This window comes from Dipteris shenzhenensis, chromosome 10 (assembly GCF_047967505.1).
Source record: "Dipteris shenzhenensis isolate YYH24624 ecotype China chromosome 10, Dip_SZ_1.0, whole genome shotgun sequence".
NCBI lineage: Eukaryota > Viridiplantae > Streptophyta > Polypodiopsida > Gleicheniales > Dipteridaceae > Dipteris > Dipteris shenzhenensis.
Window position 1 is genome coordinate 53744479 of NC_141605.1, and position 23761 is coordinate 53768239.

Consider the following 23761-nt stretch of genomic DNA (forward strand, 5'->3'; position numbering starts at 1 on the left):
GCCTAGGCACCTGGGCTTTCTAGAACTCACTAGAAAAGAATAGAAACTCTACCTAAATGCTTTCGCACAGGAGAGCTAGGGGTCAAGCCATAGACACCCTATCCAATTCTGTTTGCTGAGAGACAGGTATGATAAATCTCGGAAGGGAAGCATTATGCCAATACATGGCCTACCTCAACAAGATTGAGAAGATGGGTGCCAATAGGATACCGCAAAAGGCATTGGAATCTACATGAACCATTGGTTGGCACAGAGAAGAAATGAAATGGATGAGAATTCTGGGGCATAACGGCTGCTGATAGACCAAAGGATGCATGTAAAATCAGGGACTTACTAACGAGAAAATGCTACAAAAATTACCTGGGGGCAAAAATGCGTTTCTAAAAACAAGAAATTAATCCAATTCACAGCTATAGAATGCAAAAATACCTCAAAGAAGACATATCAATGTTTAAAAGGCATCTAATCTACAAAATGAGAACCAGCTCACATAATCTAGAGGAAGAGAGGGTAAGGTGGGCAAGACCCAAGGTCCCAAGTGAGGAAAGAACTTGTGAAAATCTGCCCCATAGAAGACGTAGAAAAAGAGCAGCATGTTGCACACAACAGAGAAAACTACAAGGACAGCATAAACAACTTGAGAAATCTGTTGGAGCAGCCAGCCAAAAATCTAGGAAGCTACTTAAAAGAAGTCTGGGAAAACTACTACAAAGTATTGGACTAGCACATAAGCTAGCTCACCAAGTACTCACTACATTGCAGGTTTGTAAGATGTTTATTTCATTAGGTGTAAAGGACCACTGTTAGTTAATAGTGGTCACTAGCCCCATAGATCCTCAAGGGTCTCATGCGGACTTTAATACAATCATATCATATCAGCTCTCTCTCTCTCTCTCTCTCTCTCTCTCTCTCTGCCCCCCCCGCCCCCCCCAAGATTTCATATGGTAGTGTGGAGCTGTAATGGCACCCTTTGGTCCAACCTAAGGGGTTTCTCATAGAACTACACCGACACAAAAGTGATTTTCTACACTAAGACACATGAGAGCCCAGAGGGAGGATTGCCCACTATAACAAGATACACCTAGGAGTTAGCTCACAAGAGGAAGATAAGAAGAGGCACTAGGATACGAGGCTCTAGAGGGGTGGCAGTCCTCTTTATATCACAGCTGAGACTATTCATATTTGTGATGCGAAAGGATCATGCACACCACATGTAGATACAAGTTCAATCGCCTGACACATGACCAATTTTCATTGTAGTATGGCACTTCCCCGCGAACACATCATCATATGTGCATGAGGTCACCACAAAGGGTCACAACTCATACGAGACGATATATGGTGATATCATGGAGTTCTCTAGGCAAGGGGAGGTCCTCCTACTAGATAACTTCACTGCGCGCAAGGGGATAAGACAAGTGGGTTTGCTTGACTTCGGATCTAACCCCCTTAAAGTTACCAAAAATAGATCCAACAAGCTTGGGATAGTGATGCACACAAAGGATGCACCACAGGTCACATGATATGCCCGGCACCTACTAGAGATGGGAGCGATGCATGACCTGATCATATATAATCGTCTTCATAGAGGGCTCATATATGACCAAAGGCTCAACTGTTTCCCACATGCAAGGGGAACGAGTACAACGAACTACCTAATGGGTTCCCCAACCTTGGTGTCGCATGCACACAATATATTGTGCGCCCCTCCCCCCACTTGCGCTGACCACTCCTATATGGCATTCAGCATCTCAACCACCGCCACTTGGTGGATAGGACCTTCCGACCCCCACCTGTGTTCAGATAAACTTTGATCATGCCCGTCATTGGTTTGCGTGAGCTAGTTGTTCTGTGAGCTACCGACCCCCCTCCAAGATGTTGCTGACCTCACCCATGCCTTAGACACTCCAATATCAGTGCCATCGCCAAATCCTTCCCCACAACTCGATCTGCAACATGCTCTCTAGCTTGGAAGATGCCTTAGAACCGATGGTTTGATGATGAATGCCAAGAGATGAGATCTCACCTCACATGTAAGCGGGGCTTTGGAGTCTCTTTGATCATCCCACTGCAAAGAAGGAACAAACTTTCATACATTGTTGCTCCATTGCTTCCTCCTGCCAAGATCTCTTTTATATTCTCAAGAATGTAATCAATATCTTAGTAGATCGCACCAAGACATGCATCACCCTTGTCCACCGATCAGAACATGACCATGATAGGCCAACACAATCTCACATACTTCTCCACTTCATCCCACCATATGGTGCTCTGAATCCACAAAGCTTCATCTTGCTATCTCTCCAATCATCCCAATCCTGGCTGACAGCCATGGACAATCGCCTTTACCAAGCTTTGGAGCATGATGAAGTTTGATGTGGATCGAGTATCACCTGGCTTCAGCAACTTCAATTTCCAAAATCTAGATAGCATTTCCCTAGCAGAGAAAATGTTTGCACACACAAAGCTGTGATCACCAATGTCCTCTCAAAAGCCAATGAAGAGGAGTCGTGGACATTTACCCAATCCTGCTTTTCAAATTTGTCAAAGGTGCATCATAAGAGTCCTCATATCTGTTTCACCAACAGTGGAGCTGCCTATAAAACCTTCAATTTAGCACTATTTCTATCAGTGGTGTCAGGATCTACAATAAGGAGGAAAGCAAAAGAATATGAAGCAATATGCATGACTGTATCTAGATCTGACAGCAAAATCCTGTCAGAGTCCATCAACTGTTCTCTACCATGTCTAGAACAAGGAGTAGAGGAAAAGTTGGTTGATTCATGTGAATCCAAAAAGACTCATGTGCATGATAAGAAAGCTTAGCTTTACTCTCCAAACGAGTCTGCTACTGATCCCTTACTCCAACAAGGTGCTCATAGACCCAAAGATCTGACGGTCAGATCTCATTTCTGTTCTTCCCTTTGCAGGCCTGCCGACTGTGATAAATGGCAACCTCCTGCCTAAGGGTAGTCTGTCCTTGGTTCTTGGCAATGGAGTATAAAAACCACTAACATCAGATAGAGCTGTTGTCAAAGTAGGAGGACAACACAAACCGTCGAACAAGTAGAAAGGATTGGTCCCTTTATGTAGGGCTGGATGCCCCTAAAAATAGCCGATCAGATCTGCAGACTGGCCCAACCAGACTGTCAACTGGAGCTGTCCCAAACGCACTGCCTGATTGCCATGTGGCAGTCACTCACTGCTCCGACATGTTCTGACACTGTCCAGACTCGCTACTCTGCCCCAGCCAGTCTGCTGCACCCGACTGTCTGCTCCAGGTGCTGCACTGGTCCTATGCTCTGCCAAGTACAAGTCTTCTGCTGCCCTTATACCTGCCTGCCCCAATTATAGGCCTTTCTGTCACATCTGGGGTACAGCAGTAGCCTAGTGCCACCCTTTAACAGCAGCCAATCATCTCTCTCTCTCTCTCTCTCTCTCTCTCTCTCTCTCTCTCTCTCTCATGCTGCTGGTACACATCTGCTATGTCGTCATCATTTGGGAGCACCATGACAATCCCACTTATAGCCCTAAGAGAGAAATTACTTCCAAAAATGTATTATTTCCGGTCTATACTAAGCGCATGGATGTTGAGAAAGCAGATCTTCACATCTATCAATCAACAAGATAATCCATTGAGACCCAAATGGAATAATTATACCATGGCCAACCACAAGAGGAAAAATGGTGACTAAAACTGAACAGCAAATCCCTCCCCAAATGCGAGGCAAGAGATCAAAAGTTATGACCTGAAAGCAGCTGACGTGACTTTTTGCAATCCCTATAATAATGTTTGTGCTCCTTGATTTAAAAAATATATTAATGGGTCCCCCTAAGACCTTGGATGTAACTAATTGCGTATCGGGTGTCTTTGACGGCAATGAGAAACACCACCAAGACGTTGAATGTTCCAGTTGATAATCCTCATCGGGGGGTAGAAGAAGCTTCCCAGATCTAGTGATGCAAACATCTGCCCTCTCTGAACCTCTCCTAGCATAAGCGGGAGGCAAAAAGTCTACTGGAGAAAGGATAATACCGTGATGTCTCATGCCAATATGTTGAATGATTACATCTCTAGACCTCGATATATCAAGACATAAATCTTTACTAAAGAGGGAAAAATGTTGTGTCCCTATTGGCACTAGCAAGGCTTAACCCAAGTTGGATAATCCAAAGGTTAAGACCAGTTACAATCTGGAGAGATCAAGGGGTCAGGAGCAATCTAACCCAAGGTTAGCATCAGCCAAGGTTAAGATTAGGCTAAACCCAATATCGATATTAGTTGAAGATTAAGTGCAGGGTTTGGGACCTATTTCAAGACCAGAGCTAGCATGGATGAGTTTCAAATCCCATGGACAGAGCTACTACAATCAAAGCAAAGAAAATCAAAGAAAAGCACCCTATTTGGGGCATGTCTTCTATAGTTGTGGAATCAGATGCCAATAATAACTAAAGCTACAAAGAACAAGAGTTTTCCAAGAGTCTGATCTGGTGGCTAGGAAGTAGTAGACGAGTGGAATGTGTGCATAGTATGGGATGCATGGCCCTTTGGAAGTACAGGGTCAATGGCCCACTGTAAGCCCCCAAATGAGGAGAGCCAAGGTGCTTGATACCTTAGCAGGTATGCATCAGTAGGCGGATGGACTGAGGCTGCCATGTGGGCAGCAGAAAGAGTTCCTTCAGGGCAGCCAATGAGGCCACCCTGGTCAGCAGATAGGGCTAACAATAAAACTAGTATGTGGGCTGGTTGTGGGGCTCTGTGCAGCCCAGCCAAGAACCCATGGACAGGAGCTGCGGCAAGGATACCACACACATACTGGTCGGCAGGTCTGCAATAGGTCAGCAGCAGCAGCAGCAGATGCACTACAGCAGCAGGTACTGGTGCTCGCGTACAGCAGCAGGCACAGAAGAAGGCCTCGAGGCTGCAGCAGGGCTGGAGGAACTAGCAGCAAGGGCCTTATATAGGCTGGACCAGGTCGCCAGATCCACAGACCAGGTGTGGCTGGTCTGTGGCTGGTTGGTTTATTTACTAAATGGGTCGGCCGGTCTGGAGGGTCACCTGACCCTATCACTTTAATACATTGTGGAAGAACTTCTTTAACAATGTGAAGACTCCAAAAAACTTAAGAATGTGAGTATGTAGTATTTGTGCAAACCTCAAAAGTCGATGAAAAAGGGTAGCAATATCAAATGAACGAGGCACCAATCTATTTACACGTACAAAATGATTCTCTAAAATATTTTCAGTATGTTTAATATTTTTTGTGCATGGAGCTCTAATCTGGGATCTTTATTGGTGGCATTGATAGAAAGGAGATCTATTTGCCACACTTCATGAGAGCTCCAAAAGATGTGAAGGAAGAGACATTTGTGCGAATTCATCTTCACACATCACAGTGAAGGGCAAAGAGAGATTAATAGATCAGCACCATCAGTTCTTGCAGGAGCATAGGTCCTGGACATCTGTTCCATGGAGCAGTCCTAGGTGCAGACCTACACCTGTAGGAGAGCATAAGGAGTGTGTGGAAGGGAACTTTGTTTGCGGAGAACATTAAAGCATGATTTTGCCAAAGTGAGCTACCTTGAGCAGCTCGGGAAGCCTGCATGGAGGCACAAGGCAGAAGAGGAAGAGTTTACCTCAGAGGGTGCAGCAAACAGAGCCATCTTTTAGCAATTGTTCGTCCACTTTCCAACAGTCACAATTCAAACAATAATAAATAGTAGTATAAATGTTGATTTTACTCAATTCATTTTAACACATTTCACACTACTTCTCTTCTTCATTAGCTATATGGAGCATTACATACCTGCACCATCAGCAGTGTGGCAACACAAGAGGCCATAAGCTCAGCCAAAAGGCTTGTATCTTTTCCATTACTAGAAGTTGCATGTCTCACAGCTCCTGTAGTAGTAAAATCTGTGCTTGTTATAGAATCTGAACCAATACCAAAACATGAGCTGAGTTGGCAAGCTGCTGCACTATCAACCCTTGCTCCATCTGTTTGAGCTACCGACACATTGATCTTTGGTAATGAATTCAGAGCACTTCCAATTTTGATCAAAGCGTCTTCTCCTTCCTGAAGAGAAAGCATGGCCTCCACACCTGTATTGACCATTACTCTAGCATGATGCCTGGCATGGACAGCTACTTCTCTGACAGACGTAAGTTGTTCCATTGGATATAAATTAGAATCCAAACTGCATGTACCCATTACTCCCAAGGACTGTTGCAGCGATGAACGATGCCATGGTGGCAATACATTTTCCTGATACTTATTGCGCTGTCGCAAATGCAGGAGGGCTCCACAGACCTGACCAAAAAAAGAAGGGGATGAAAAGAAATGAGATGGCACGGAATAAATTGTTAAACCTAAAACCACAACAGCAAGCATTTGTAGAATGGATCGAAAATACCTGTTGATTTACTTCCTTTAGCTGCAAAAGAAGAGTAGCATATTGCTTCTGAAACATGTCCGATCTATGCACAGGTTCACCATCCTTTTGATTTAAATCTGCATCATTATTCATATTCCGTAGTTCCAAAAGCAGGGCTTCCTGCTACCATTTCAAGATTGTCAGAATCCACACTTTTTTAATGCATAAAGAATAAAGTTTATTTATGCATACTATAACACTTACATTATTGCAATAAAGAATCCCAGCTAGTTAAGGCAACTAGTTTTCTTCCTGAAATAACACTTTGTTTACAACCAAAGTGATCCCTGTAAAGTAAGACAAAGTGATCTCAGTGCACTAACGAGTTTGTTCCAAGGGGCTCCGCTAGAGCTCACTCAGGGCAATTTTGCTCCACCTTTTCATAGATTTTGTGGTAGCAGTTGTATGTCACTTGCTTGCAAGCTTGAAGTGAAATGAAGAGTTTAACTTCGAACGGTTCAAATCACAGAAATCCAGAAACTTTAAGTATCTAAAATGGCCTTCACAGACATTAGAGATCCCTATAGAGGTCATTCAGGGTCTGTTTTCACCCTAATTTTGATGCAGAACTTCCTTATACAGAGACTTTTCCCAGCACTTTTAGCATTACAAGCACATTCCTTCTTGTTGACCACGCTGTGTGTGATAAATAGTGTCCCATTAGAATCTAGATGCCAACAGGAAAGGGAGGGGTGGTGGTTGGTAGTTTTCTTTTTTTGTGGGAAAAGGGGGGGGGGGGGGGGGGGGGGGTGATTCATTTGTGCTGGCAAACAGCCACAAGGCAAACTCTCTCCCTCAAGGACTCCCTTATTACACAAACTGGAGGCAAACGAACCAGGAAGGATTTTAGGGGCACACACTATGATGTAGTTGCAACCTATGATAGGAAAATGGGATACTTCAAGGTTCAATATTTTCCAAGTTTAGGCTTGATATCAAATGTTATATAAGTATATCTTAATGGTGGAAATTGGAGCTAATATCAGTCTCTGAAGGAAAGAACCAGCTCACATTAAAGCAAAACCAGTAAAATTAAGCCCATTGTCGACTCTAATGGCAAGAACTCCTCTAGCAAAGAAGAAGTGGACCCTGGCTCATGTCAGTGATAACACTGGCGTTCTTTGTCAAGCTGCTTCTTTCCTCAGCGTTGAGGAAACCACATACTTACTATCTACCTGGATTATGCTTTCTTGTGTGTAATTGGGCCCTGAGTTGGTGAGCTCTTGGTACTTCCTACTAAGGACTTTGGTTCCTGAACCCTTGCTCATGAGCTCGAAGTTCTCGACAAGTTCATAGGCCATGCCATAGTCCTTTGATAAGAAGCTACAAACATACCACTAAATATCCGACCTTGGACCATGGAAAAACATGTTGAGCTTGTCATCCTCACCCTTCTGTAACTGGATAGCTACCTCAGTCAAGCAATTTGCATAGTGATTTATGTACTCACTAGGTCCGCGTGTCAACTCAAAGGACTGGTCCTTGAGTCCATACATGTATGTAGGAGGTTAAAATTCTGAATCATCTGTCTTTGATATTGACTTCCCCAATGACTTGGTGCACTCTCAATCTATGTCATCAGAGTCTGTGCACCAATCATGCACCCATGTTACTGCTTCACCTAATAAATGCATAGAAGCAAAGGTTTTCTTCTTGTTGTCATGTCTGTGAAATGAGAGTCGATCAATCTTCCCGTCTTATCTTCCATGGTTGACCTTGCCTTTAAAAAAAGACTTGGTGGCCTCTCGGACAGTTGCATGTAATGCATTTCAGTATCTTTGGTTGTATCAGTTGTGCTCATGTTCTAAAGAACTTAGATAAAAATTAAAGGCAAACAAAACAAGGACTTAATCTTATTCCTACATGAGCGAACTTAACCTTATTCTAGGTGTAAAGGTATCCTTCCCAATCCACAGTTTCCAGTAGTTCACATTGTGTGCAATCCATTTCAGCTCTCTCCAACATTGTGTGCTCTCCGCTCAGGTAAGTCCAGCAAACACAATACATCTGAAATCTGAACCCTTTGACACTTCACAGGTACCCATTCTCACCTTCTTATCAAGAGCTCGAGTAAGGTCTGCTAGTGCCCTGATATCTGCCTCCCTAGCTTGAACTTGTGCCAGTGTACAAGGTTGATTGTACATGGCTTGCTGTGCAGCTGCAACAGCTTCATTTGCGGCTGCCTTCACTTGTATAACAGAATCGACAGTGTCGGCTGCCTGATCAAATTAATGCAACAGTGCTTGGTCATTAGCAGGTCATGTACTGGCATAAATCTTATAACCATGTAAAAACTGGAAAACATCAGTCTTTCTCAAACCCATCTTGTGGATATCCAAAACATCCCTTCCCAAAACAAATCAAACTCCACATGAGACAAATAAAATTAAAAAGAGAGGGAACACAGCAATCAAACCATACCTGTGCCTGTTTACAAAGTGCATTCAAGAAACATCTGGAAGAGGAATTAAAGCCAGGCAATGTGCCTGGCTTTTCAAGCCTATCATTTAAGGCAGCTCGTGCTGCAGTACCAGCACTTGCTGCTATCCTAGACCTTACGCCGTGCTTCATATCTTCAGTACTCTGATCCACTCCCTCAACTTGAATGGTCCTTCGAATCAACATATCCGATAAATTCTCCAAATTATTTACTGGCATGCAGTCAATATCCTATTTACAGATCACGAAAAGCACTCAGAAATATACAGGTATAACAAAATCTAAAAGACAGAAATCAAAGCCTTGTTTTCCTGTTAAAAAAATTCGAATTCATATAGCAAACCAATTACGAAGCATGCTGCAACTTGCAAAAATCTTATTGAGGGAAGAATAGAGCACCAAGGAATGGGAAGGGGTCAGGGGGGTTCAGCCAGTGTTCACAGGTGGGCAAGAGGGTTGAGATAGAAGGTAAGGAAGTGTGCCAAAACGGTTGAAACACGCTGAAGGGGGCGGCAAGGGGAACTAGCAAGGAGAGCTCAAGAGGAGCCCGGCAGCAATTATGTTTTTCCTATATGCCTTGTTTCCGCCATGCAAAATATTATGCATCTACGAGGGACGCTTGGTTCCAAGATGGATTATGATGATGCACAGGCAATTCTGCTCTCACACTTGCCAAAACAATATGCAAACATAGTAAAGGTATTGAGAGTCTGAGGCACCAACTCAATATGTATTACGTTACTATCCTCATCCAAAATCTAGGGTATGGGGGGACAAGGTCCATATGTAATATGCATGAATTTTCTACAAAAGTCTTAAATATGCAAGGGAAAAATATAATAGTCTCTAGTCCTTCCGGCACAGGGCGCTCTGGCTTTAATGAGTCTTTGTATAAAACGCCACATCTTGTCCTATGTAAGACTCTGAAAAAATCCTTGGATCTAACCATAAGGTACTATTACAATTCCATACAATGCAAGTCAAAATCTCGGTACTCTCACAATTATGCATCCCCTTATGTAGGGGAGCCACCCGATCGACGGCCTATCAAGATCCGTCCATCTCGAACCACTGCCCACTTGCCCCAAAATTGTAGTAGGGTGCACTTCTCCTCTACTTGCAAATGTCTAAGGTCCTCCTCCAAGAAGATCTTCGTGTGTACCTAGTGCCATAAGGCAAGCCTGATAATCCCTGAAGCGGATGATGCGGAGTAGGGTCTCGTCCTACACGCCAAGCTCCTCAATCCCATGCTTCGGGACTCCCAAGGGTAGAGACCACGAAGGCAGTCGCATCCTCAATGGGAGTGGAATTTGCACAAGGGATCCCCCGTACCCTAGCGTTGAGAGCCTTAATGATTCTCTGTTGCTGCTCCAGGATGTTGAGATATCGAGCTCCACTCGCGATATGCCAGGGTGACTGTTGTGCATTTATGTCACCGACTTGTTAGCTGGAGATGCGGTTGGTACACCGCCCATGAATAATAGCTGGATGACAGCTATCCTTATCTACACTAGTTCGTGGCACAGTTAGTATGCCACCTTAGTTAGTTGAGTTTGGTTTGAGACCCACATATAGGGTTCTTCTATTTCTTTGTACTAGAGTTCTTTTGGCTTTCACAACTAAGAAGAGGAAAACTGTTTTCAACCTCCACCTTTGTGTGTATTCCCCCATTGTGCATGTGAGAAAGCCGCAAGTGAGACTCTTTCTCTCTCTCCCACATTCTTCACATGGTATCAGAGCCTTGTTTGTGGTAAGGAGCTCAAGAAAGCAAGCCAAGTTCGTGGTGTCCTGGTAAGAGGACCAGTGTTGCTTTCCTATTTCGAGTTTGGGAGCAAATCTCTGCAGGTAGCACAGCCAGAAGTGCAGGAGTGCACTGTTTCAGATTGAGACGCCCTTCGCGATGTGGCGAGAGCGCAGTATATGCGGCGGACGAGGGCGTAGCCCTCGGTGACTTCATTTTTCTGATTTGAGGCCGTTTCGGGGCCCGTTTTGAAGGCGGAAGTTCTTCGCAGGCACTCAGAAAAAGGCCCTGTTTTTTGTTGTGCGACCACTGCGCGGCTAGTCGGTGGAAAGGTGCCACAGAAATTGCATCGTATGCCTGTGTGCAGAGATATTGGAAGTTGCAGATTCATGCCTGTTGCCAGTTGATGCAAAATCGTCACCAGGAAGTGACTGTGTGGTAAAATACCACTTTCGTCAGTTTTGCAGATCTGCCTGTGCGAGGCAAAAGCTGTGTTTTTTGCAGTGACAGAATATTTTGCAGTGTTCTGTAATGGCATCTGATTCTCTTTCACAGATTGTCACTGAAAAGCTTGACAAGAACAACTTCCAGGCATGGAAGTTTAGAATGACGAATTTCTTGATGGGAAAAGGCTATTGGGAATTCATTACAGAAAATGAAGAAGAACTTGTTCTTCCTAATGTTCCCAGTCATTAGGAAATGCAGGCATTCAAAGGATGGCATGAGAGAGCCAGGAAAGTTATGTACTGGCTATCTATCAGTATTTCGGACTCCATGATTGTGCATATTCCAGATGCAAATACGCCAAAGGAGGCATGGGATACTTTAGCAAAAATGTATAGCACAAATACGCAAGCCAGGAAAATGCAACTCAAACAGGAGTTGCATAATGTGCAGAGAGAAAACATGAACATCAATGACTATCACATGAAGGTGAAGAAAATTGCGGATGCACTTGCTTCCATTGGGTCGCCAGTGGATGATGACGATTTGGTTTCTGTGACCTTGAATGCTCTAGGAAAGGATTATGCACAGTTCCGGACATCCATTGCCGTCCGTGAAAAATTTCCTGATTTTGAGGAGCTGATTGCTCTTCTAATTTCTGAAGAGCAGAGAAATGGTGGTGCATCTTCTTCAGCAGGAACTTCAAAAGAAACTGTCTTCTACTCAAATGCTGGCAGAGGTAGAGGCAGAGGTAGAGGAGGCCGATCTGCAGGCCGTGGTAGAAATCAGAATATGCAACAAACGCAAGAAAACCAGTCCTATGCAGGAGGACGTGGTAACTCTAGAGGCAGGGGGAGCCAAAGAGGCCGTGGTGGATGGCAGAGAAGCCAAAATGCAAACAGCAATGTTGAATGCTACTATTGTGGCAAAATGGGTCATATGGCTAAGGACTGCTATAAAAAGCAGAATGACATTATGAGTGAAAAATTGCAGCAAGGCAATTATGCATCTTCTAGCAGGCAGGGTGATGACAGAAATGAGCATCTATTTATGGACCAATTCTGTGACAAGTGCAGAAGAACAAAATGATGTGTGGTATGTTAACTCAGGTGCGTCAAACCACATGACAGGTCATGCAAAATGGATGCAAGATGCAAGGAAAATGGAAAAGCCAGGATTTGTGGAGACTGGTGATGATACTGCACATCCTATTGTGCAGATTGGCAAAATTCCTTTGTCTATGCAAGATGGGAAAAAGAAATACTTGTCTGATGTATTTCATGTCCCGAACATCACCAAGAACCTGGTTTCTGTTGGTCAGATAGTTGAGCAGGGCTTGCAGGTCAGATTTAATCCTCATGGATGCTTTGTTGAGGATATGAAAAATAATGGTCGCTTGATAGCAAAAGGAAAGAAGAAGGGCAAGATGTTTACATTAGATGCAGACATGCCTGAATTGAGTGCAGCAATGTTTGCACATGGGACCGGTGTAGTTGCAGATATTGATATCTGGCACAAACGCATTGGTCACGTTAATATACAGCGACTTAAATCAATGCAAGCCCAAAATATTGTTGCAGGATTGCATAAATTCAAGGTTGCAGAAATGCACAAGGTTTGTGAAGCCTGTCAATTTGGGAAACAGGCAAGGAAACCTTTTCCTAGGCATGTTCAAGAGAGTAAAAAGCCATTGGAATTAATCCACTCTGATGTGTGGACTACAAAAGCTGCATCTATTGGAGGCTGTCACTATTTTGTCACATTTATAGATGACTTCAGCAGAAAACTGTGGATGTATTTTATGAAAAAGAAAAGTGAAGTGTTTGGGCACTTCAAAGCTTTCAAAGCTATGGTTGAAAAAGAAACAGGCCTGCAAATAAAATGCCTAAGGTCAGATGGAGGGGGAGAGTACCTCTCAAATGAGTTTGCAAGGTTCTTACAGGAGCATGGTATAAAGCAGCAATATTCATGCAATCATACCCCACAGCAAAATGGAATTGCAGAAAGAAAAAACAGGCATATTGGAGAGGTATCTCGAGCTATGCTAAATGAAAAAGATCTACCAGATTATTATTGGGCTGAAGCAGTTGCTACAGCAGTCTATATAATGAACAGGACTCCCACTGCAGCAATACATGGCATGACGCCAGAGGAGATGTATACTGGTAGGAAACCAGATATTTCTCATTTGAAGATTTTTTGTTGCATTGCCTATGTCCATGTGCCAGATGAGTTGAGGTCCAAGTTGGATCCAAAAGCTGAGAAGTGCATCTTTATTGGTTATTCTCTGCAGCAGAAAGGGTATAGATGCTATAACCCTTCTACACGTAAGTTCACAGTGAGCAGAGATGTTGTTTTTTATGAGATGAGCAGTTGGTATAAACCAGTAAATGTGATGATTGATGTAGATGCACAAAATGGTAATGCTGCACAGAATGCACAGCAACAATCACAAAATATCAGTGGACCTAGAGTGTCCTCTACCAGTGGTTCACATGCTTCGCCATGGACAGGCAGATTGAGATCAGGAGAATCCTCTCAAAGCAATGCAGAGAGTGGTACGCAGGTATCACAAAAAGGAAAAGAGAAGGTAGATCAGCCCATGTTTGATGTGAATGCAGGTCACTCTTGTGTGGATGGTGAATCCAGTGGCTCAAAACAGAGCATTGATGATGAGTTGGGTATTCCTTCTGTTGTTACACCTGGAGTAAGGAAGACCAGGGATGTTTTAAGAGCACCTGGAAGTGAGCCTATTTTGCGCAGGTCTACCAGGGTTAGGTATCCTGTGAATAGGCTGAAATATGATGGATTTACAGCCATTCACTATGTCTATATGGTCAAAGTGATACAGGAACCAGAACCCACTTCTTTTGAGCAAGCCATGGGAAATGAAAAATGGGAGAAAGCCATGGATGAAGAAATGGATGCCTTGGATGCTAATGCTACATGGGAATTGGTGCCTTTGCCTAAAGGCAAGAATGCAATTGGCTGTAAGTGGGTTTACAAGATCAAGCACAATGCAGATGGTTCTGTGAATAGATACAAGGCAAGATTAGTTGTCAAGGGGTATGCACAGACATATGGCATTGATTATGAAGAAACTTTCAGCCCGGTTGCAAGAATGGCAACCGTAAGAGTAGCCATTGCTATGGCTGCATCAAAGGGATGGTCTTTACATCAGATGGATGTAAAGAATGCCTTCTTGCATGGTGATTTGCAAGAAGAGGTCTTTATGGAGCAGCCAGCAGGTTATGTTCATGCTACTCATCCTGAGTTTGTTTGCAGGTTGAACAAAGCCTTGTATGGCTTGAAGCAAGCACCTAGAGCATGGTCTGACAAGATAGGACAGTATCTTGTCACTGTTGGCTTTCAGATTTCCAAGGCAGATTTCTCACTCTATGTGAGAAAAACAGAGAAAGGGATTATGCTGCTGGTCATTTATGTTGATGATTTGATCATCACAGGTGATAGTGATGAAGATATCCTTCATGTGAAAATGCTATTGAGACAGAAGTTTGAGATGAAGGATTTGGGAGAGCTGCGTTATTTCTTGGGCATTGAGGTGATTAGATCACCAAGTGGGATACAGCTCTTGCAGAGGCAGTATGGATTGGACATGCTGTCCAAATATGGGATGACAGGCTGTAAGCCTATTTCAGTTCCTTTGGAGCAGAATGTGAAGCTGAGCACAGATGCAGGTGAGCTTCTGGAAGACCCTACTATGTATAGACGCATAGTTGACTATTACCAGGCCAGATTTGAGCTATGCTGTTGGGTTGGTAAGTCAGTTTATGCAGGCTCCAAGGAAACCGCATTTGGATCCGGCTAGACGCATACTCAGGTATGTGATGTCCACATTGCAGTATGGACTATTTTATGAGGCTGGGGTTCAGATACAGTTGCATGGATACACTGATGCTGATTGGGCTGGTAGCATTTCTGATAGACGATCTACCAGTGGATATGTGTTCTCTTTTGGGAGTGCTGCAGTCACTTGGAGCAACAAGAAACAGCCTACAGTTGCCTTGTCGAGCACAGAGGCTGAGTACAGGGGTGCAGCAATGACTGCATGTGAGGTAGCTTGGTTGCATAAGCTACTCTATGATATGCATCAGTCTACAGATGGGCCAGTTGTCATTTATTGTGACAACATGAGTAGTATACATTTGACAAAGAACCCAGTCTTTCATGCCAGAACAAAGCACATTGAGGTGCATTATCACTATGTGCGGGAGAAGGTTTTACTAGGTCTTATTGATCTAGTTTATGTCAGCACAGAGGATCAGGTAGCTGACATATTCACGAAAGCATTGGGCGCAGAGAAGCTGCGCAAGTTCAGAGACCTGCTTGGTGTGCAGGAATTGGGATTGAGCTCGAGGGGGAGTGTTGAGATATCGAGCTCCACTTGCGATATGCCAGGGTGACTGTTGTGCATTTATGTCACCGACTTGTTAGCTGGAGATGCGGTTGGTACACCGCCCACGAATAATAGCTGGATGACAGCTATCCTTATCTACACTAATTCGTGGCACAGTTAGTATGCCACCTTAGTTAGTTGAGTTTGGTTTGAGACCCACATATAGGGTTCTTCTATTTCTTTGTACTAGAGTTCTTTTGGCTTTCACAACTAAGAAGAGGAAAACTGTTTTCAGCCTCCACCTTTGTGTGTATTCCCCCATTGTGCATGTGAGAAAGCCGCAAGTGAGACTCCTTCCCTCTCTCCCACAATCTTCACACAGGATGGTAGTAGCCGAAACAGTAGTATGGTATGGTGGAGGTCTGGGTAGAGGGACATGCCAAGGCTGTCCCTGATCCCACCAATGATGGTGATGCTGCTAGCTACAATGATGGCACTATCGCATTCAGAGATGGAGGTTTTGTCACCTCCAAAGACGGTGCAATGGACATCGGTGCTAATGATGATGATCTAGAGGCTGATGTCGAGAGGTCGAAGCTGCCTTCTATAAAGCAGTGCCATCACTCCGCAAGCCACTGCAATTGCTGCGTTTGTTAATACCTTCGATCTAGAGCTGTTTTTGCTGCTTTTCCTCCTCCTTGGCCTTCTCTTCCTGTTTTTCAGCTTTGGCCATATCTCTTTCTCCTGTTTCTTTCCCTTTTGCAGATTATTCCCTTCGCCAAAATCCCCTTTGCTGAGATTTATGGAGGGGAGATGGGCACCCTTCACAACTTCCATTCTGAAGAGAAGTGGCAGTTAGGGGGGCTCGCAATGGAGGGCCACAACCACTAGATACATTAGTTTCTGGAGTTTCCGGTTTTCCTGTTTAAGGTTCTCAATCTGCTGTTGCAAACTTAGAGCCTGTGTGTTTAATCTAGTACAAGGCAACGATGCGGAGAACGCTTAAAGAAAGATTTATAGATCAGGATGTATACTTGGCTTATACTGAGATCTTCAGTTGATGTATTTTCGAGCACCTCTTTTCTGAGGTGACTATTCTTGTAATATAATCAATCAAAGCTCACTTAAAAAAAGTGTGTGCGCGTGCATTTAGGGGATTGGGATTGGCGTTGAGGTTGGGGGGGGGGGGGGGGGGGGGGGGGGAGAGAGAGAGAGAGAGAGAGAGACACTCACACTCACACACACACACACACACACAGAAAAAGGAGTGGTCCTTGGAGCCTAAACATCCAGTTATGTACAAAAACACAAGGTACCTACTTGCTAAATGCCAACTCCCCTCCACGGAAGATTTGCCCCGAGAACACAATACTAGACGAAAGACACAATGCAATTGTGTTTTGCGTACATAACAATAAAAAGAGCAACACACGTATGTACAGCCAAAAGGAATATATATAATGGTGGAAACAATCACTGATTGAGGTAAGCTACCATATCAGAGAGAAGAAGAAGAAGAAGAAGAATATATTATCGTCCTCTGAAGACCAAAACCGGCCTATGGGACCTGGGCAATACAATATCACAAGTACATGAAAGCTCCTCCCGAAGATGGGAGGGTGGAAAGAGAAACCACCTTCTAGGATTCAGGTGGATTCCTATGCTTGAAGAGCTTATACACAAATGTTCCTAAAGCTGAAGGTGACCCTTTATGCAGCAAATGAGCCAGTTTGTTATGTCCCTCAAGGAGGTGATTGAACTCTTCCCTAATGTGTGCATAGTGAGGGCATATCATTACCATGTGTTCTTCTGTTTCAACCATACCTTGATCACATAGTTGGCATATTCTACTCTCCCTTGGCATCTTTTTCCATCCCCCTGTTTCTATTTGCAGCTGGTGTGATCGGGTGCGAAGTGAGGCTAAAGCCCTCCGTTTATGCACTGCTATAGGTGTACATATGTACTTCTGCGTTGTTGTCTCCCTTCCTGTATAAATTGACCAATATTCGGGGTTGATATATGTGCGATAGTACTCAAATTTATCTTTGTTTTCTGCTGTTTGCCATTTCCTGTGTAGTGCATTCAGCAGGTCATAATGAAAAGCCTCTTCATCAATCTCCTCTGAAGAGTAGTTTAAATACTCTTCTACTTCCCACTTCTTGAACCATTTTTTTAGGTCCTGTGCCCATCCGAATGTCAAAATCTTGCCCTTGTTTGTCTTTTGAAGCTTCTGACTTTCATTCCATGCTCTCTTTAGTAGCCTTTCATTATCCATGCACTTGACCTTTGTGATGTATTTGAGTACTCTCTTCAGAGCATGTAGCTCTATGGGTATACATCCTGTCTCTAGGAGTAACAAAGAGTATGGTGTAGTAGCCTTGATGCCCAGGTGCCTCCTAATGAAAGACTTTTGCATTTTCTCTATCTCATTCCACGTTGATGGAGATATACTCCCACCCCATACCTCTACTCCGTAGAGTACTGTCTGTATCACATATGCCCCAAAGATCATATTTCGTACTTGCCACCTTCTCGTATTGCTATTGTTGCACTCATTTTCAAATTGGAAGTATTTTGCCCAAAGAAAGTTTAATAAAAGTCTTTGGAAGACCAAAGGGTCTATGAGACTAAAAGAAAACTAATACAATGAGCTGAGGAGTGGAGCCACTAAGCGAGCATCAACACCCATGTTGAATACAAAGAACCCATAGTCCTAATCATAGTGACATCGATACATGGGGAGAAAACACTCCGAGCTCATGGAGTAGGAGCTGGCAAGGGCGTCAACCCCAAGAGGATCACATCGATGTGCGAGGCTATGGTTGCATAAAACATGTGATGGAACGCTAGCGACTGTTGACATATGTAATCCGATGTGGTCTACAAACAAGTGCCACTATCACTTCTGTGGGTCGTCCCTTTGGTCTGATGAGCATGGAGGGAAGGTCCCCTAATGTGATACGTGCCTCAATCTGGTGGCGAGTCTAACGTATCTCTGGCTTTGGCTTGGGTCCTCGCAGCCACCATCTCCATAAATCCTATTGGTCGGTACTGTCTGGCTGGAAAAACTCTGTGATCATGCTCTAAGCGAAGTCTGGCTCTGTGACTTGATCTCCCTACATGCCCTGAGCAACTACTCCATGTCGGACGGCCTCATGGATGAAGGCCACCAAGCATCTCTGGTTTGGGTAGGAAAGGAGACTAGATAGGGATCCGAAACCATCCCTAAAAAGGCAATGATAGCGACCTCTGTTCTCATAGTACACAAGACTTCTCTGACACCATATCTTCATGATCGCATAGACCCTCTCTAGGTATGCTCTCCACCCAACTACTCTTAATAGCAAGATGGTGTGATGAGACATAGAACTACTCGAGGTGGATCCATGTGTATCCTATTGGATCGATGAATCCCTCTGCTGAAATCCATAGATAGTGGTCTATGTAGAAGCTGAGCTTCACAGAGCTCACGAGATGCCAACCAAGTCCTCAGTGTGTGTAACTGTAACCTAGTTCACCTCGTGATATGTGAGCGAGATGGAGGGGGGCTCAATGCTCTACTAGAAGGAAGGTAATACTGTCTATGTGGAGCCTTAGGCGATCACCCTCTGTCGCTAGTGCCATGGAGGAGGATAAAGCCAACCACGGAAGCCTACAAGAGAGAGAAACGAAATGAAATGAATTGCTTGTATTAAAGTCCGCAAGAGTCCTGTTAGGATCTATGAGACTGGAAAAAAAAAAGGTAAGTATAGAATATAAGGTCCAAGGAGTTCTAGACATAACTCCACTTGACAAGAAAAACAACAATCTCCACTAGGGTAAATAAACCTACCCGACTCAATCTAAAGTTTTACTGAGACAATGAAATAAAAGTACAATCACGTCGAACTAAAAAAGAGAAAACTAGTAACAAAGAGTATGAACATATTTGGTCCTTGAGAGGGCTGCATATCCCTTTAGAGTGTGGCTAGGATCGCCCCGTGGTCAATGCTCACTCCTATATGCTAGGAGTGTCTTCCTATGCCTTGCTATCTAGATCAATGTAGCTCCAACCTCTCGTGCTGGAGGCAAAGAAAGGTCTATAGTACCACCGTCTATGCCAATCCGATCATCAAGTATCCCTGACACTGCCATATAAAGTGATGCTCATCCTCAGGATAGTTTCACAAAGCCTCCCTTGCCTAGGGTGTCTGACCATCTACCTGTCTCCACCTCCAGGCCATGGGAGCTGACTCTAAATCTACATCGAGATATTGTCCGTCACGTACTATTGCTCATTGGATGTTAACATGGGGTTATCTCTTTGTAAAACTCCATTTTCCCCTTACATCCTCTCCTCTATGTGTGCACCACTTCTACAGCACAAAGTCCCTTGTGGCCCCTTTCATCTCAAGCGAATCTTGGCTTGAGAGAGAGTATACCATCCACAAAGACCATATGATTTATGGATAGATCACATAGAGTGAGATTGTCACCAAAAAATGAAACATACAGCTAAAGCACCAAGTCCAATCTGTGTGGCAAGCAAAATAATCTGACTACACATGTCACTCAATAATGCCCTATTTACCTCTAATCGTGTGTGGGCCATATTGAGTGATTGTTATATGACAAAGAAACTAAACAACTAGCTAAGCTTAACTATGCTACAAACGGAGGATAAGCTACATCTATAAGGGAGCTTCGAGCTTTAAAGCTTGTTAAGTTGGCGTGGGCTTCCCATGCAAGGATGAGCAAGTGCAACTATCTCTACCATTCTCTAGAAGCAAGGACTTGGAAGAAGCTTCAAAATGCCACAATGCCCCCCTTCAGTGAAGGAAAGAGGGAACGTTTTGCATGTTCCTCAATGAACAACTTTCCAAACCTCGCTCAATGTGCATCTATACTAGGTAATCCACAAATACTTTTTCCTTGAAAATGTACTAACAATACAACCAACAACGCAAGCTAAACAACAAACAAAGCCACAAAAAAAGGGAGCTCAAAGCCCCACACAGCAAGGACACAATTGCAAATATGTACATGCGTGTGGGAGTGTGCGTGTGTGTGTGTGCGTGCACGCTTGCGCCCACTTGTGCCGTGAGAGAAAGAAAGAAAGAAAGAAAGTTTATTAAAGTCTTCGGAAGACCGATGGGTCTATGAGACTGTGAAAAACCTGATACAATGAGCTGTGGTAGTGGAGCTACTAAACAAGCATCCACACCAATGCAAAATGCAAAAAATGCAAAATGGCAGTGCTAAGTCCTAAGTACAACATAGACATGTCGGTAGTCGACTATATATCAGTCTCAACATCATCATCATCATCATCAACCGCAAGACGTCAAGATGGATGAGGCAGTGGAGGCATAAGGTCAGTAATAGAGTGTTGTCGCCCCTTTAAAGGTGCAGTCCTGGTACGTCTCCTGGTCGTAGCTCTGCGTCTAACCAAGGCCATTGTGACCCTCGTCGGTCGAGCTCCGTCTCTAAACAAGGAGGAGATGTCCCCTAGTGTGATCCGTGTGTCAATCCTCTATCTGAGCTATCGGGTCACCAGCTCCGAGTCATGATCATGTCGAGGCCTCGTCCGCATGGGTCTAGACACGTGGTCTGGCTGAAACAACTCCATGATAGAGCTTTGAGAGGGATCAGCCGAGGAAGAAATATGATGCTGGCTCCGTGCTCGGTCTGGGTAGGAGAGGAAACGGGCCAAAATCCCATAGCTATCTCTCAAGAGGCAGTAGAAACGCCCTCGGATCTCATTGTAAACAGAACACCTGAAGATGAAATGCTCCTCTGTCTCAACCTCCTGCATGTCACACAATGTGCATATGCGCCTCTCCCTGGGTAGTCGCTCTACTCTACCGCTCTTGATACGGAGTTTGTGTGAGGAAACCTGGAACTGCCCGAGAGAGAGAGAGAGAGAGAGAGAGAGAGAGAGAGAATGTGCAAGTAGTCTGACATAAATGTATGAGGGAGCCAAGTATGTTTTATCCTTCACTGGCAAGGCTGGTACATACTACATATTGAATCCTAGGTGCCGAGTCCAATAAGAGTCCAATAAGGTGCAGAGTCCAATAAGTATCAGCCTAGGTGCGGAGTCTAGTAAAGGTTAGGCTACAAAACTTGGATGAAGTTGTCGGATGGCCATACACACTTCAAGATGGACTATGGTCAAATGTATGAGCTGGTTGGACCCATGATGACTTACCATGGTATGAGACACTAAAGGCTCTAGTTAGGAACTAACAGTCGTGGAGCAAAGTGACATACAGAGTCCTGAGATTTGGCATTTTTAGCCTTGTGATTTTGAGTTAGATCCTCAAGAGGCACAATACAATCCTTGAAGGCATACAGGATGTGCCTAACGCTTGCAAGGAATGGATGGGATGGGCTTCTCAAAAGCCAAGGTAGTAACACTTTATAGAGACTTAATCAACCGTCTCAAACAAAAATAGTAGCGCTGAATCAGGCTGCAACAAGCTGCATAGAAGCAGGCAAAGTTTATTTGCAGACCAGGAGCTATTCATTTAAGTTAAAAACAAAGAATTTAGTAAAATTAGCATCCTCCAATTTGCTTACTTTCTACTGTATTGCCTTTTCCACTCAATACATCTAGAGGAGGAAGAAAAACGGCATGCAAAGGGAGCTTATACTATTTTCCATGTCGAGGCATGCCTTCTCAAAATCTGTTCATAGAATATATAGCATTTTGGGAAAGCCTGACTGAATAAAACTACAGATAATTGAAATTCAACAGTGTAGAGTAAGCCCGTATTCATAGCCATCCAACAAGACCTGAAAGAAACCACACTCTAAATGGGTGATTGACACATTGTTGACTGATGATCGAAAAGGAGAGAAGGAAAAGTGCTTTGAGCTATAAGACAGCAGACACAGCAAGACATGAAGTGTTGTCCTCAGTAACTTACAGCAACCAACTCTACTCCCATTTCAGGCCTGTCAAACTGTACCCTGCATCTATTTCGGTCAACTGTAAGTATACTCCCATCATGGATCTCTTTTGTCTTTGGGTGCCGAGCAATAACTCGCTGACCCACTGTTAATGGCCTGGGAAGATCAGTTGGCAGACCATCTCGATGACCAATACGGACCTCCTGATAATGCTTCCGTACAGAGTCTCTATAAATCTCAAGCTTTTCTCTTTCTTCCTGCAGAAACCTTTTGGATAACCTACGTGGCTTTCCAAGAGAGCTGCACACAGGAGGAAGAATTATTATACGACTGTCTCCGCCCTTTCATACACGAGCAGAGATTCGAGATATGATCAGTGGGAAAAGAGTACCCGCGAATAACGCCCCATTCTGCTCGAGTGAGTCTTGGGACATGGCCAAGACCAGCATGGTTGAGATATTCCACGAATTCATTCCTCGCAAACCATGGAAGATCAATGGCACTGTAAAACCACTCATAGATGCACCACCGCCGAACTTTTTCAGACGAGAGGCAATGAGTAAGTCTGACCTGTAAAAAAATCATATATACATTCTCAGAAAGTCGTCGTACAATCTCAAGCATCTGCACTTCACCAAAAAGCATGCCTACATCAATTATAGATGGTTCTTGTATGATTTTTTTTAGAGAAGCATAAGCAAAAATGTCAAATGACATGAGCATAATGAATTTCAAATTCACAGAGAAGTGAAACCAATCTTCCACCCTAAGTACACAACCTACAGCTGCAGTAATACTTAAATTGGACATGTACACGTTGATCTTATTAAATCCATGCTGCTTAGAGAGGTTCAGGTGGAACTTTTCACATTCATCTTCAGAGTTGGAATCATACCTTGTTACTAAATGGGCCTAGTGTTGCAGTTGTGTGAGAACAATGCATCATTTCTCTTCTTGTTGACTCCACATAGGAGTAGGCACGATAACCATTGACTTCTTTGCCATCTAAAAGGCTTGAAACTTGTGGATGTGATGCCTAATACCATCCCCGCCCCCCCCCCAAAAAAAACAAAAACAGAACAACCAAAAATTAAATTGAATTGAATTTGAACAAAAAATAAGAACTGACTATCTTTCTTAAAACGTCCTGGGATTACAGCTCTCATTTCATCCATATCCTTACTCCTATGACAAACCTCTATATGTGTCCGTGCCTGGACCGTCCCCTCAACAACCTTCCTTGCTTTGTAGGACCTAGCAAAACTTTATTCCTTCCTCCCCTTCTTCCCTCAATCTACCAAGAGACCTAGTTTAAATTGGGTTTATAAGGAAGTTTTGTCATTCAAATTTCAGTTTATATGCTGCAGAGCAGCATTGTACAAGGCAGGTGATATCACAATCCAACATGGTGTAAAACTTCTGAATAATTCTAGAAACAAAAGCCATTTGCA

At 43.8% G+C, this 23761-nt stretch overlaps 1 protein-coding gene across 2 annotated transcripts in view; it reads right to left on the minus strand.

Annotated features, from left to right (window-relative positions):
• The window catches only part of ALY3 (DNA binding protein), a 44380-nt gene that overhangs the window by 3564 nt on the left and 17055 nt on the right, over positions 1-23761 (minus strand). For both annotated transcript variants that reach the window (XM_087380169.1, XM_087380168.1), the window contains exons 11-17: positions 23206-23346; positions 22702-22880; positions 22328-22610; positions 8857-9105; positions 8487-8654; positions 6415-6555; positions 5808-6311 (exon numbers count right to left, since the gene is read on the minus strand). In XM_087380169.1, coding sequence (XP_087236295.1) covers positions 5808-6311; positions 6415-6555; positions 8487-8654; positions 8857-9105; positions 22328-22610; positions 22702-22880; positions 23206-23346 — 1665 coding nt within the window. The remainder of the gene's footprint in view (positions 1-5807; positions 6312-6414; positions 6556-8486; positions 8655-8856; positions 9106-22327; positions 22611-22701; positions 22881-23205; positions 23347-23761) is intronic.